We start from the raw sequence: 16,602 nt of genomic DNA on the forward strand, positions 1-16,602 counted from the left end.
CTATCACCAAAACATTGTACGTTTCAAAGAAATTTGAGAAACAGATTTTCTTTTCTTAATATCTTATCTGAACAAACCCTAAGAACTTGTCACCTGAGTGGTCAGCAATAAGTTCACTGACTTATAATACTAAAATCTGACTTTCGATTCCCTGCAGCGAACAGAGTATTAATAACACCTTTTGTTACTTTGTGCTAAAAAAGGAAAAAAAAAAAAAGCTAGAGGCTCAGGGGACATGAAAGTCTGCCCTCTCCTCTTCTAGAACCAAGTCTAATGCTAGCCGCATTTCTTTACTGGTTGCTATTTTAGTAACCATCTCCAGCCGTTTACATCTGAACCACACACATATACAAAATAACCTTTTGAAAATAATTTATACACAATCTGACGCACGTGCATTCTGGATAGATGATTTAATATTGAAAGAAACAGTTGAAGTTCATATTAATCGTCTAAAAGGCTAATCCCACTTATATTTAAACTTTGCAACACAATTTGTGATATATAGATTAATATCCAATAAAATAAAAATACGTAAGTCTGAAAGACAGAGTGTTCGAAAATCTTGAACCATAGGTGATTTGCAACTCGGAAATCCGAGCTTTCTTGAATTACACCTTCCCAGTATATTGGATTGGAAGACATGGCCCCCGGAAATAAGCCCCAATATCTCCAGATTTGACACCCATTTATTTATTTTTTCTTCCTGAGTCTCGGACCGTTGACAAATGACTTAAATATGCTTCTTAGTGTTCATATAGATTTGAAATACTGTGCCCAGACTTGTTTCGAATTATTCAAAGAGCATGCGAAACACATTCTGTAAAATTCGTTCACAGTTTTCAGACACCCTGTACTTGTTAAAACATCTCAGTTGTGAGACATCTTGGAAAAATGTTAATATATTTAGAACGAAAAAGTATTTAGTCAATGTGTGTTTTCTTATAACAAAGTCACATTGGGCTATTTGCTGAGCCCACCGAGGGGAATCGAACCCCTGATTTTAGCGTTGTAAATCCGTAGACATACCGCTGTAGTAGCGAAGGGGCTCAGTTAATATGCAACGTTTAGTGGTGAAAATTCCTTGTTTGAAATCCTAAACTTTAACTAGGTTTCATTTTATCAAATTAGTAACAAAACTTTTTTTTTCTGTTGCTAATTTCCAGCAGCACAGCGGCAGGTTCGCGGACTTACAATGCTCGGATCCAGGATTTGTTAGCTGTCGTTGGCAGAGCACTGATAGTCCACTGTGTTGCTTTGTGCTTAACTTCAAACGAACAACCTGTTGCTAATTCTAGAACACTTTTTTTCAAACAACAATCAATTTTATTTTGGGCAATTAATTTTCTGAAAATGAAACAAATGAAAACCACTGATTTGGCGGTTGGCGTATCTGGAGTGTGAAACCGAGGATTCGTGGTTTGCGACCCGCTGTAGCAGAAACGTGTTCAGCACTTGGAGCCGTGGGTGCACTTTATAAATGAGATGGTCAAATTTTACTAGTCGGTTGAGTAGCCCAAACATTGGTGACGAGTACTGTTAACTAGTTGTCTGCTGTCTAACATATTAATTCAGAATAATGGATGGTTATGTGCGGGTAGCTATTTAGGTATTATTGTTCAAAACTATTGAAATAAACATATTAATAGTTTGAAAATTATAATTATAAATGAAAGAAGGTGCACCTGAAGATTGTATTACAAATACAATTGTGGGGAATAGGGTGCTACCCTTAGTTTCATTATTTATAGATAATTATAAACCAGAATGCAGCTGGAGATGACTCTATATTTAGGTAGAGAATTACAAATAGCATATTAGTGGTAGTTTAATGACTTATAAGTGATTATAATTATCAATAAAAAACATACTTATAAAATTTGTCTTCTGTGAAGCATACGACGCGATATTGTGGTATTAAGAAACACACTTTAGTGAAGGCCTGCAGTGGCCTACAATAACGTTAAGTTCGTAACATTTTTACTAAAATATTATGCCAGTTATACAATCTGCAGTTAAAATGCTATGCAGTTATTCAACTTAAGGTGAAAATAATATGCCAGTTATAAATTTACATTGAAAATATTATGTCAGTAATACAATTTGCAGTAAAAATATTCCACAGTCCCACATCTTAAATATGCATTGTTGGCACTTTTACATTTAAAAGACAATTTTTGAGTTATCTCTGTTTTTATGTTCCATTTGTATAGTTTCCACATTTTCTGAATATTTAAGAGTGCATATTGACGTTTTTTCTAGATATTCGTCATTAATTAAATATATTTGTGGGTAATCTGTTACCCGTAAAGTGTAGGTATGAACTTAGTTTTGTTATATCCTAGATTTCAAGAGAATGAGATATTGTTATGTTTTTACTGAATGTACAAGTCACCTTGCCACATTGCCATACACACTTAAGAGGCAAATGCTGTACCTGAAACTGATGGGGTGGAACACAGGTAGCCCATTGTGTAAATTTGCGTCTAACAATGGCGAAACCTAACGATGGCTGCGTAACTCGTAATACTGTATGGATATACATTGAATTTATACCATAAATAAGAAATTCCAGGTATAAAACAGTGATTCATTCTATACCTTAAACGGTGTATCACTATAATGTAATGCGAAAAAAACACAAAAGAAAAACAGTCGATTTGAAGCGTTCGATAGTTTCAAATGAATTATTCTTTTTAACTATTAGTTTTCACTAGAGGGCGTAATTTTGATGCAACAAAATCATCTTATATACAAACCCCGCGCCAGCTGTATCTTCATATACACGAGCCTACGTTTCCTGATTTGAACTTCCGAAATAGACGCGTAAACAAGCGTCTCTAGTAGTTCTATTTGTTATTAACATGACCGAAAACGAAGAACGCAAGTTGCGTTTTCATGATCAAAACGATGTCCCGGCTTTTGAATATACAGAAAGATATAAAGGTAATTTTGATTATTTGACATGGTAGATAAATTACGTACCCTATCAAGTCAAGTCTATAGTTTAATGTTGGCATCTCCTAGTTACAGTAACGGAAGATATACTGTCTTAAACTAAATTACATTAATGATGTAATCTATTGCTTCAGCACCAAACTCGGGTATTTAAGGCTAATGCAATATGTGGGTCAACTATTAATGTGATACCATATTATTTATTACATTATTAATGATATATATTCTACTATTTTTTTTATTTTACTTCAAAATACTGTTTATCTGTTGTAAGATAAATCATTTCCCAGATATGTGTGTGTATATATACATTTATACATTATGAAGATAGAATTTCTCAGATTACTTTAAAAATATATTTGTCTCTGATAGATTAAGACACCTCTGTTTGCCAGGAAAATTAATAAATAAATATTTGATTAAGTAAATGAGGCGTTTAAAATGTACTATACTAAAAATACTGGAAGAAAAAGTCTAAAATGGATGAATTATGTAATTTGCTATAGTTGTTCTAGATGGGTTCGGTATTTCGTGACGACGAGAAACCTATTTGCAGTATAATGTCTCTCAGGACAGCTGGTATAGGTATTAACACTTTTACCAAAAGTTATTATTTGAGAGTTTGAATTGCTAATTTCGAAATCCTGTTTGTCCATTATGTTAAGTTAGTACTTCTTGTTTGTCTGAGGTGAAGATTACGTACAAATTTCTATTGTAATAATACTTCTCAAACTTTGTCTCCAAAATGAGATAACGAATATGCGTGGTTCAGTCATGCAATATAACTGGCCTGGCATGGCCAGGTGGGTTAAGACGTTCGACTCGTAATCTGAGGGTCGCGGCTTCGAATCCGCGTTGCACTAAATATGCTCGCCCTTTCAACCGTGGGGGCGTTATAAGGTTACGCTCAATCCCACTATTCGTTGGTAAGAGAGTAGCCCAACATTTGGCGATGGGTGGTGATGACTAGCTGTCTTCCCTCTAATATTACACTGCTATACTAGGGGTAGCTAGCGCAGATAGCCTTCATGTAGCTTTGCGCGAAATTAAAAAAAAAAGTAACATAACATAGGGGCAACAAGAGATGGTTTGTTCCTTTAAGACCATTCTAGTTGCAGTGGTACCTCGGTTCTCGAACGACTCCCTTCTCGAACAATTTGATTTTCTAACATATTGTTTGAGAAAAAAATGTATCGGTTGTCGAACATAAACTCGGTTACCAAACCAAGCTGTCGTGGCCCGAACCCCCGAACTAACCCGACTGATGACCCGAACGACCCTTCGACAATTTTCGGCCCACGCCAAGCGTGCCCAAAACATTTTACCCGCACATGTTGCTCAGTCCACACCTCCGCTAAATTCTGCTGTGAACGTTCTCGCTTTTGTTTTTTGTTTTTTTCTAAATATTCTGATTAAGTAAGCCACCACGGGGTCAAAGAAGGATAATGAAAGCAAACCCAAAAGAAAAGTTGTTAGAGCCACAATAGAGGTGAAAAAAGATCTCATAGCGAAGTATGAGAGTGGTGTACGCGTGTCTGACTTTGCTACACAGTTTGGTATGGCGAAGTCTACAGTCTGAACCATACTGAAAAATAAAGAGGTTATCAAAGGAGCTGATGTTGCAAAAGGAGTGACAGTGCTTTCGAAACAAAGATCACAAACAATGGAAGAGGTAGAAAAACTGCTGTTGAGTTGGGTAAACGAAAAACAGTTAGCTGGTGATAGCATTTCTGAGACCATCATTTGTGAGAAAGCAAAGCAGTTGCATGCTGACCTCTTGCAAAAAAACACCCCTGGAACGAGTGCTGATACAAGTGATGCCTTTAAGGCTAGTAGGGGGTGATTTGAAAAATTTAGGAAGAGAAGTTGCATACATAGCGTGGTGAGACATGGGGAAGGTGCCAGTTCTAACAAAGACACTGCTGACAAATTTGTTAGGGAATTTAAGGACTATGTAGAAGCTGAGGATTTTATTCCCCAACAAGTGTTCAACTGTGATGAGACAGGCCTCTTTGGAAGAAAATGCCAAGGATGAAGGACAGGCTAACTCTATTGTTATGTAGTAATGCAAGTGGGGACTTAAAACTTAAGCCTTTGCTGGTGTACCATTCTAAGAACCCGAGGGTTTTTAAGAAAAATAATGTCCTGAAAATAAACTAAATGTCATGTGGAAATCTTATAGTAAAGCATGGGTAACCAGGCAATTTTTTATGGAGTGGGTCCATGAAGTGTTTGCCCCAAGTGTAAAGAATTACCTCACGAAAAAAAAGTTGCCACTCAAGGCCCTTCTTGTGATGGACAATGCACCTGCTCACCCACCAAGCTTGGAGGGCGGGTTGGTGGAAGAGTACAGTTTTATTGCCCCCTAACACGACTCCTCTCATTCAGCCCATGGACCACCAGGTCATATCGAACTTTAAGAAACTCTACACCAAAGCACTGTTTCAAAGGTGCTTTGAAGTGACCTCTTACACAGAGTTAACCTTCAGAGAGTTCTGGAAAAATCACTTTAATATCCTCCATTGCTTGAGGATCACAGACAAAGCCTGGAGGGAAGTGTCTTTGAGGACCATGAACTCAGCCTGGAAGAAATTGTGGCCAGACCCAGTAGCAGATAGATACTTTGAAGGCTTTGAGGCTGAGTCTGTTGACGAGGATACTGTTTCACTAGGCAAGTGTATGGGCTTGAATGTGAGTGGTGATGTTGTGGAAGAGTTGGTGGAAGACCACAACACCAATCTCACCACGGAAGAACTCCAAGACCTTCAGAAGGAGCAGCAACAGAAGGCAACTGAGGAAGTGTCTTCAGATGAGGAGGAGGGAAGGGAGGATGTTCTAAGTTCACTAATCAAGGAAATGTGTGGAAAATGGAGAGTTACAAAGTTTTGTGGAAAAGTTTCACCCAGACAAAGCTGTAGCAAACCACAGCATAAACCTTTTCAATGACAATGCCATGTCTTACTTCAGAAACATTTTAAAATGCAGGCAGAAACAAACGTCATTAGACAAGTTTTTAGTGAGAAATAGATCCAGTGAGTCTCAAGCAGGTTGTAGCGGTGCTAAGAGACAGAAAAGTGAAAGAACCCCAGAAGGAAAGTTACCTGACGTTTTTATGGAAAGTTACTCCCCTTCCAAACAATAATACCCCTCCTACTCTCTACGTTCCTCACCACCTTTCACTTACGCCATCAGCTCTCCTCAGCACAGGTAAAGTGCATTTAAATTTTCATTTGTTTTTTTATTGTGTTTATAGTTTTTGTGGTTGACTTTATGCATGTAAGTATTATTATACAGGTATAAATAAGCAATATTTTAACTTAAAATGCTTCATAATGTGTAATTTGTGGAGGTCTGTAACGGATTAATTTAATTTACAGTATTTCTTATGGGAAAAATTGATTCAGTTTTCGAACAGCCTTCTGGAATGGATTAAGTTCGAGAACCGAGGTACCACTGTATTTTACTCTAACAAAAAGAGAGTAAAAATTAAACCACCTTTACTTTTGCAGGAAATTTTAGGTTCCCCTCTTAAACTCGTGTTAGGTACTAACAACCACTACCGTTGACCACACCTGATTCGATAAACCAAATAGTTTGTTGGAAAAAAAATAAAAAAAATTGGCACTTAATTCTAGATAGGTCCGTTTTTGTTTTGTTTTTTATAAATTTTAAAACCGTGTCTTTTTTGTCCTATTGTGTTCAAAATTCAGCACAAAGAAAGGAAACGTTTATTCCATTGACCTCCTGGATAATCTTACAGACTTCATTAATGTCACTTCTTATCTTTAATTTCTGAAGAAAAGGTTGAATGATTTCAGCCTATCTCCCTAAAATAACTTCTCGATCTGTCTTCCTGAGATAACCTCCCATTTTCAGAATCTTCCTAGAAGCTTTTCTCAGAACCCTTTTCAATTAGTTAACATCTTTCCTTGAATAACGAATCACTTCAATGAGGCATAATTAGTGATTTGTATAGAAATAATTACCTTTTTTTTCTTTTTCTTATTAGTATGTCTAAAATTACACCCAAAAATTCTACTAGCAATGGAACACAATTGACGCTAAAAGAATATTTTGTTGTAGTGAGTTGCTGAAAGCCAGTAAACAAAACTGAAACCCATTTAAATTCTTGAAACCAAGAATGTGGAAAACTACTGCACGTCAAATCAAGGTGCACTTTCGAACCCTTAGCACCCCTAGTCTTGAGCCTTGTCTCGGTGCTAGAATAACTTAATCTGTCGCTATTATGAAAATTATTTGTATTTACGCTCTGGAGAGGGTCCTTATACGTATGATATATGTTAGGATAATTCAGGTTCGTCAGCATGCACTTATTGTAAGTGAAAATAGTTTGTCATCTATTTGTCCAACTTACCGGCTGATCCAATTCGTTCTTTGATAACAGTCACAGTACAGCTAAAGATACGAATTTAATGTCGTCAGCACGTTTTAAGTTTTTTATCTGTAAAGTGCACATGATGTATCTTTTACAAATAATATGTTCGTTTCAGTAATATTAATGTAATTAAGGTGAAACAAGGACAGAGGTACGGGTTTCTGAAAGTTTCAGTTTTAATGGAAATCGTTAATGACGACGTTTTTCATTCAATCCAATTAACCCGTCGTTCCCCAACCCCACTGATGTGATTTATTCTCAGCTAATCTTCCATGTAGCATCTTATTAAAAGATTTGAAAATTTCACTACAGTATCGTGTCATTTTTCAACATTCAGATAACAAGCAACAACCTTAAAATGTTAAAATTAGTTAGGCAAGATTTTTCATTAATTAGTGATTGTCCGTTAGCTCTCTTTTGTATCACATTTCACTGAAATATTCCATTATTTTATTTTTCTCAGAATTGTTTATGTGTTGTGTTGGTACTTTTGGCTCCGTACTGGGTATTTATTTGTTAAAGTGTGTTTGTTTTTTCCTAAATTGATGAGTGTTTTAAATGGTCCAAAATATCATTCTTATCACAGGTTTTAATCTAAACATAAAAAAGTAAAGTATTAAATGAATAACGGCAAATTTCTGAATGCGAGCGAATGTGTGAGGAAGTCTTAAACTTATACTTTGTTTGCCTAGATTTTAATTTGTTTGTTTCTTTTGAATTTCGTGCAAAGGGCTATCGGCGCAAGTGTAAGACTAGAGGAGAGGTAGCTAGTCATCACGACCCATCGCCAACTCTTGGGTTACTCCTCTACCAACGAATAGTGGGATTGACCGATACATTATAGCGCCACTACGATTGAGAAGGTGAGCATGTTTAGTGTGATGAGGATTTGAACCCGCGACCTTCAGATTACGAGTCGAGTGTCAAAACCATCTGTCTATGCCGGGCTAGATTTTAAATAAATAATATAAAAAAAATTGTACCCATGCATAAAATTATTATTTTCTCATTTTTCTTTTTAAAGGATAATCTGAGTGTCGCGAGTTCGAATTCCCGTCACACGAAACATGTTCGCCCTTTTAGCCGTGGGGGACGTTATAACGTGACGGTCAATCCCACTATTCATTGGTAAAAGAGTAGCCCAAGATGTGGCAGTGGGTGGTAGTGACTAGCTGCCTTCCCTCTAGTCTTACACCGCAAAATTAGGGACGGCTAGCGCAGATAGCCCTCGTGTAGCTTTGTGCGAAATTCAAATCAACACCACATTTTTCTATTTCCATTCTTTAATTTAACACCTAACACTTACTTTTACAGCTCTTTAGGAACGTTCCATTAAATCCCTCCAGTATGAACTACAAACTTTGAAACACAATAAAATAAAAACCGTTAAATTCTAATAGAATATATAGTCTGCACTTGACACGTTGAGTAGTAAAGCCTATCGTATAAGAATTTATATTGTTCGAACAATAAGTTTCTATCTGCAGTAAATAAAAGTTTTAGCTAATTTACAATTGGCCCGGCATGGCCAAGTGGATTAAGGCGTTCGACTCGTAATCTGAGGGTCGCGGATTCGAATCCCCATCACGCCAAATATGCTTGCTTTTTTAGCCGTGGGGCGTTATAATGTGACGACCAATCCCATTATTCGTTGGTAAAAGAGTAGCCCAAGAGTTGGCGGTGAGTGGTGATGACTAGCTGCCTTTCCTCTAGTCTTACAAGCGCCATCCTATGTCTCTGTTAAATGTTGTCGTAGTTGATGAAAAATGCTATTTTAACAGGCCCCTCACGACTCAGTGGGGGACATTTTTGTTGATTTTTTTTTGTTTTTTTTGGAATTTCGCACAAAGCTACTCGAGGGCTATCTGTGCTAGCCGTCCCTAATTTAGCAGTGTAAGACTAGAGGGAAGGCAGCTAGTCCTCACCGCCCACCGCCAACTCTTGGGCTACTCTTTTACCAACGAATAGTGGGATTGATCGTCACATTATAACGCCCCAACGGCTGGGAGGGCGAGCATGTTTAGCGCGACGCGGGCGCGAACCCGCGACCCTCGGATTACGAGTCGCACGCCTTACGCGCTTGGCCATGGCGGGCCATTTTTTTTGTTGTTGTTGAAATAAAACCCCATAAAACTACCTAATTCAGTTTTTCTTCATTTTAACTGAAAATGTTTTAACATTTCTATTGGCTGAAAAGAAGACATTTCACGCATTTTTTTAGCGTTGGGACTGCGAAAAGTGATTTAAAGTGGTAAGATAACTAGAACCTGTCAGCGCAACCACCAGAAGCATGGAAATTTCCAAATCACAGGAACCAATTATAACCACCTTGTGCAACAGGCTTAGTACAATGTTATGCCTGTAACTGCTTTCAAAGTTTTTCCTGTCTATTCAGCCTACTGCTTACTATCGTGATGATTCGACTTCCTTTTCATGGATTCATGGAATAGAATGAAAGGGCGGGCCCGATCATATTACTGACTCCGAGGCTTGGGCTGGATCTCGACGCCCCTGGCTTTATTGATATATACTGAACTTACTCCCAGCGGGTAGACTTCAGTACTCGCTAATATGAAGACTTGAGGATGCTGTATTTCACTTAAATATTTATCAAAACTTGGCTCGAAGTTGCCATGAAAAGATATATCCAAAACCACATTTTTTGGAGAGTATAAGTCCGCAGGCATACCGCTGTGCCAATGAGGGGGGGGGGGGTTCCGGATTTTAATTACTTTTAATATTAACAAACTATAGTGTAAATATACCTTTGCTTCCCGGGGAACGTGTTACATTTTCTTTCATCGTGTTTAGTGGCTTTAGTAAGGATTTGTACAGAGAATGGACGTTATAGATTCAATTATAATTTTACTGTTTAAACCACTTGAAGCTTTTTCCTGTCAGTTATGGTTATATATTAGTAGAAGCTGTAAATTGAAACGTTGAGAGCTCAGTTAAAGAAAATAAAATGTTATAAGGTCGTTTACTACTATTATTAAAATGTCTTTCATACTCCAATATGTACTACAGAAATTAAACAAGGACTTGAAATTAACATATGTTTACAAACCTTAAGTTTTCAAGACTAAATTGAAGCAAAGTATAGAGTCCATTGAATCTGCAAGAAGGGACTCAATGAGTATGTGGTAAGATAAGATTGCTGTGATTTCAGTATATTCGATCATGTTTCATATGTAAATAGCTGTTGATTTCTAAGTTGTGGTTGGAAGCAGGTTTCGCATACAGTTGATAGTCGTAGCTTTTTTTGAAACTGCTACTCAAACTCGAATTATTTTGAAATATTTTATATAAGTCTCAAATCAGTAAGTGAGAATCTTATACCCTACGATGTTTAACTTTTGGTTAAATTTGTGGTTTAACTTTGACTTAAGGCTTAAATAAAAACAGTAATAAGTCTTGTTTTAACTGTTCTTTAACACAGAATTGTTGGAAATTTTATAAACTGCTGAGTCATTATGGTCGAGCTGACATCTGGCGGACGTGTAGGAAGCAACAAACGTCCTCGGTGTAGCAACGAGATGCATCGATGCATGAAAAGATCAGGGAGGAAGCTTGTAATGCTTATAATTAGATCTGTTCACCGTTATTATCTGTAGCAAGATCTAACTCTGTCTCTATCTCTAACCACACATGTAAATTACTTTTTTAGAGGTCGTAAGGGTCATACGTCTTCCTTTTTCTTTCTTTTTTTTCAATTCAGCCCAAAAAATATCTATGGGATCTTATTTGTGTTTGTTTTATAGTTGAAAGCCACAATTCGGCTCTCTATGCTCTGTCTACTACGGGAAATTTATTTATTTTATCAATATAAAAGCATTACCAATGTAACAGGCTCGACATAGCCAGGTTGTTCGGGCGTTCGACTCGTAATCTGAGAGTTGCAGGTTCGAACCTTCGTCACCAAACATCCTTGTTCTTTCAGCCGTAGGGAAGTGATAAAGTTATGGCCAATCCTACCATTCGTTGGTAAAAGAGTAGCCAATGGCTAGCTCTAGTCGTATACTGCTAAATTAGGGATGGCTAGTGCAGAAAGCCCTTGTGAAGCTTTACTCGAAATTCAAAGAAACAAAACTAATGTAACAGCATAATAGCTATTACTAATATTTATTACTAACATATAGGAACTGAATACAGTAGGCCACTGAGATTAATTATTTTTGAAATTAACTCTATCGTTAAAATATTAGAAACATTTGATTACAAATAAAAGTATACAAATGTTTTTCTAGTATCTGTTCAGCATTCCAATATAACGTAAGACTGTTTCAAGTTATATCGTCTGTATACGAATTACTTTGGCTCATTTTTGTGTAATCGTTAAACCTGACTTCAGTTTTACGTTTTCATTGAATTTGGTGAAATATGTGGCACTACTGCTGTGGTAATATATACATATATATTAGCAGTGTAAGACAGCTAGTCATCACCACTCACAGCCAACTCTTGGGCTACTCTTTTAACCAACGAATAGTGGGACTGGCCGACGCATAATATTGAGCCCGCGACTGAAAGGGGGAGCATCTTTGGTGAAACTGGGATTCGAATCTGCGATCCTCAGATTACGGGTCGATTGCCCTAAACACATGACCATGCCGGACCAATACCGATAGTAAAGTAATATAAATTAAAATAAAACAAAAGTTGTGAAGTTAAGTGATTGTATAACAATTTCATATATAATGAATATATAAATATATATATATATATATATTCAGAAATTGCATCTGTGTTTATACGAATATTAAAAAAGAGACGCCTAGTATTATACAGATGTAGATATGGATGTGAAACCACATGAATTATGAAATTCCGTCTCTTACCCTGCACGTTTCTCAAGTTTTAAAAATTAGTAATTGTATTTGAAGTGGGTAATCAGAGATTTCATAATCTAGTTTACTTGAAATTGAAGAAACCGTTTTTTTCCTGGAACAGTGGCGGTAACTCTCACACTATATTGTGAGCTAATTTTAATCAGATTTAACTAAGTATTTATCGCAATCGAACTTTATAAATCTCATGCTTTTTGAAAGACCATTGTCGTCCTGGTTAATTGGATTTAGCCCGCTGATAAATCAGCACGGTTTTAAACTATGCTACTTCGGAGATAATCTGTATCGATAGCCACTTCAGTGAAGTGCATTACTGCTGGCCTATTGAGACACTCAAACTATGTCGTCATATCGCTTTTAAATAAGCAAGGCCGAGATAAGTCTTCAGATAATAAAAGATTATAAGCATTTATTGCTAACATTTGAGACTGTTTTTCCTTCTACTGCTTGAAGTTACCCAATTTTGAACCACTTCATTCATCACTTCTTGGTGGGCTCGTGGGTGGAGTAGACAGCTTTCGATTTCATTTAATCCATTCAGAATTTCAAAATTTGGAATGTTCCTACAAATTACTTGATATTTTTATTTTCAGTAAACATACTTTTAAGTACTGAGGTTTCGTAATAGTAATTTATTCAATAATGCTGCGTTCTGAAAAGCTACAAATGTTTCAGGTTTTGCTTTAACCCCTTCATCACAGTGCTTTTGAATTCAATTTCCCATAAAAATTATGTCATTGACAATAGACGTGTTATGACAATTTTTAACAGCAATAGGTTAGTGCAATTTGAGCTTTAAAACTTCGTCAAATACAAGGGTAAAAACTTAAAACAACTAGTACTAAAAGTATTACCCTAGAAAAAACAATAGCAGATTTGTCTTTTTTAGTAATTGTTATTCAACAGATGTAGTCTACGCTAAGTATTTACTTTGTTTGACCAGTCACAGTGTTCTATACACCTACTGAACATGGCATGATTGAAATGAGCTAGCCACGGTTTGTATTTGTTCAGAATCCTATTCGTGGATCAGCGGTCAGCTTGACGGTTTACAAAGCTAAAATATAAGGCTCTATCCCTGCAATGGGCACTACACATGTAGCCCATTATGCATCTAAGCGCTTAACAAAAAGCGAAATAAATACTTTTTCTCAGTGCAATTGTTCTCTGAAGAACCAACACGCTTAATTTCATGGTAGTTTTTTTTTTTGTCTTCTTTGTATTGCTGACGCCAAATCATAGTTTGTTTTAGCGCAGAGCTACAGAAGGGTTTATTTCCGCGATAGTATGGGGCAGGCTCCTATAGGAGAGTTCTACCTCCTTCAATAGTCACCCATCGAAGATGTCTTTCAAACATTTTAAATTATCTATATTGTGACTCCCATTTGTTTAAAGGAAAAGCTACTACGGATTGTATTTCTACAATATCGATGAAACATTTCATGTAGATGCATTCCTACTTCGTTCATTGCCTCTTCTTTTATATGATATGTTAAATATACTGGTCATGTTCTTGTTGGCTTGTGATTAGGGAACTTGACTCATAAACTGCGGGTTCGAATCTCGTCACTCAACATATTCGCTCTTTTAGCCACGAAGGCAATAGAATGCAATGGTCAATTCGTTGGTAAAGAGTAGCACAAGGTATTGTTGTTGAGGATATTGACTAGTTGTCTACCCTCTAGTATATCACTTCAAAATTAAGAACGGCATGCACAAATAGCACTCAAGTCATCACCACCCACCGCCAACTTTTGGGCTGCTCTTTTACCAACGAATAATGGGATTTACCAACGAATAATGGGATAATGTCTTAGGGTGTGCAAGAGGGAAAGAGTGTGGTTTGATTTGTTCAAAAAGTGTTCTGTACCATGGGCGCCCGCAGAAAAGTTTTTTGTTAGAGGGAAGGGGCAACGTAGTAAAATAAAAAAAATCCATGTACATATGTATATATACATATACTGAATGAACAACAACAATAAAAGAATTATGTTTCTCATTTTACAGGATGGGGCAAGTGCACCTTCTGACCCCTTGTGGACGCCCGTTTTCAGTAGCAATTGCTGATGGGTTAATTGGGTGTGGGTAAAATTGAAATTATCACACATTTCTTTCATTCCCTCTCTGGTACGGCGGTAAGTTTACGGATTTAAAACGCTAAAATCAGGTGTTCGATTCCCCTCGGTGGGCTCAGCAGATAGCTCGATGTGGCTTTGCTATAAGAAAACATACACACACTTATTTCTTGTATAATATTTAAACAGTTTTAGAAACTGTATTATCTGTTTGGTTAAAGATCAAATGTTTTGTACATTTTTCCCATTTCTCAGGACTCGTTTTAATTAATCCGAAATTCTACTGACATTTTTTGGTTCATATTTGATAAGTTCTAGCGCAGTTTTGTGATGTTAATAAGTTGCGATGACATATCGTTATTTTAAAACTAATCACGAGTTCGATAGAAAGTATAGCGTTTTTTTTTTTTGCTATGATTCGAATAGTTTAAAAATAATTATTTTGAAATCAGCTATTAAATATTGAAAATACTGAAAAGTAAAGACATTTCGTAAGTGGTCTGAATATCAAGAAAAGCAAGATTATTTTCTATTCGTTTTGTAATTCCTGGTAAAGTAAAATTTCATCTGATAGTTTTTACCTGTTTTGAATGATATCCTCTTTTTTTTTTGTAAGAATTAGAAAAATAAAATATGCATTATATTTGCAATGCCTGACTTATAAACATGGTAACAAATTAATGTGCTGAAATGTACAACAAAGATAAAATATATTTCCATGAATCATAGTAAGACGAGTTTCTAAACTATTCCCTAAGTCACGATTCAGTTGAGTTTGTTTTTTTTTAATTTTGCGCAAAGCTGCACGAGGACTATCTGTGCTAGCCATTTCTAATTTAGCAGTGTACAACAAGAGGGAAGGCAGCTAATTATCATCACACACTGTCAATTCTTGGGTTACTCTTTTACTAACGAAGAGTGGGATTGATCGTAACATTATAACGTCCCCACGGCTGAAAGGACGAGCATGTTTGGTCTTACGGGAATTCGAACTCGCGACCCTCGGATTACGAGTCCAGTGCCTTAATTACCTAACCACGCCGAGCTCCGTTGAGTAACCAAGCGGTTTTCTGAAACATTGTTGAACGGGAGAAAAGACACTTCTATTCTGATATATTTCATTATTATTATGATGTGTTGCTCCCAGTAGCATAGCGGTATGTCTGTGAATTTACCACGCTAGAAACCGGGCTGCGATCAGTGGCGGCGCCAGGGGGGGGGGCACTTGAGCACCCCAAAATGAGCCAACCCCCCTCAGCCCCCTAATGTTGTTATTTACATATATTCATAAAATATGGACAACACAATCGTCGTTGTTGCTTAACAATTAACATCAAAGAAACACAGATCTGTAGAACTCAACGTCTTCATTAAGATGAAAGATAGTTATCCTGATAGTGACCTTACTTTTCCTCAGAGTGTATTAACTTCACATGGGATAATTCGTTTTTGCTATGTAAACTATGTCTTTATGTTATATTTCTTTTGATTTGTAGCTTTACTCTTAATGGTATATTAAATGTTCAATCTAAGCTAATCTTGATTTTCTTTATTATTACGTATTACCTTGAGTGGAATTTAGGTGAGCTTCCTCTTTTACATATACGTATATTTTCATAAACAGATTATTTCTAATTTGTAATAATGAATTATTAATCAGAGTATGAGTTTCCAATGAAAACTGCATTGAAAACGCAGTCAAAATAGCACACCTTTCTGAAATGTACATTGGTATTTACATTATTATAATTTACCATCTATACTTCATATTGATGGCATTTTGGGAAGCCCCTCCACAGTTTACCTCAGCTCCCCCAACCCCAACGAAAACATCCTGGCGTTATTCAGTTGTAATGATGCAAAGTCTAGCCCATGGAACGATAGTAAATTTGTTTATTTCTTCTATAATATTTGCTATAGCCTATGCTCAATTTGACGAAAGTTGTATTTGAAGGCCCGAATTCACAAATAAACTTTTCAACATACACTCTAAAACAACTTTAAGCCTAATATACAATGATGATGAGTGATGACATGCTGACTAACTTACTGATAGCTTACACAAGCGCCATCTCTTACTGATTTTACTCGATCAGTCTTCTTTTGATCAACGACTAATCAGTTATTAACTACTCGTGTTTATATCGAATTCTCGTTTCTTTCATCAATACAGGATGTAAGTTCACTCTGACTTTGTGAACATTATTGATATTAATATTAAGCATCCTCCCCCCAAGGCACAGCGGCATGTCTGCGGACTTCCACCGCTGGAAACTGGGTTTTGATACCCGTGGCGGATAGAGTACATATAGCCTATTGTGTTTCG

The 16,602-nt window shown here is 36.6% G+C and overlaps 1 protein-coding gene across 1 annotated transcript in view; it reads left to right on the top strand.

The window, feature by feature from the left end:
• Window positions 1–2,774: 2,774 nt before the first annotated feature.
• The window catches only part of LOC143240942 (sodium-independent sulfate anion transporter-like), a 69,426-nt gene continuing 55,598 nt past the window's right edge, over window positions 2,775–16,602 (top strand). The window contains exon 1 of the mRNA XM_076484215.1: window positions 2,775–2,946. Within this exon, the coding sequence (XP_076340330.1) occupies window positions 2,865–2,946 (82 nt within the window). The 5' untranslated portion in view covers window positions 2,775–2,864. The remainder of the gene's footprint in view (window positions 2,947–16,602) is intronic.

The sequence above is a fragment of the Tachypleus tridentatus genome, chromosome 13 (genome assembly GCF_004210375.1).
Source record: "Tachypleus tridentatus isolate NWPU-2018 chromosome 13, ASM421037v1, whole genome shotgun sequence".
Lineage (NCBI taxonomy): Eukaryota > Metazoa > Arthropoda > Merostomata > Xiphosura > Limulidae > Tachypleus > Tachypleus tridentatus.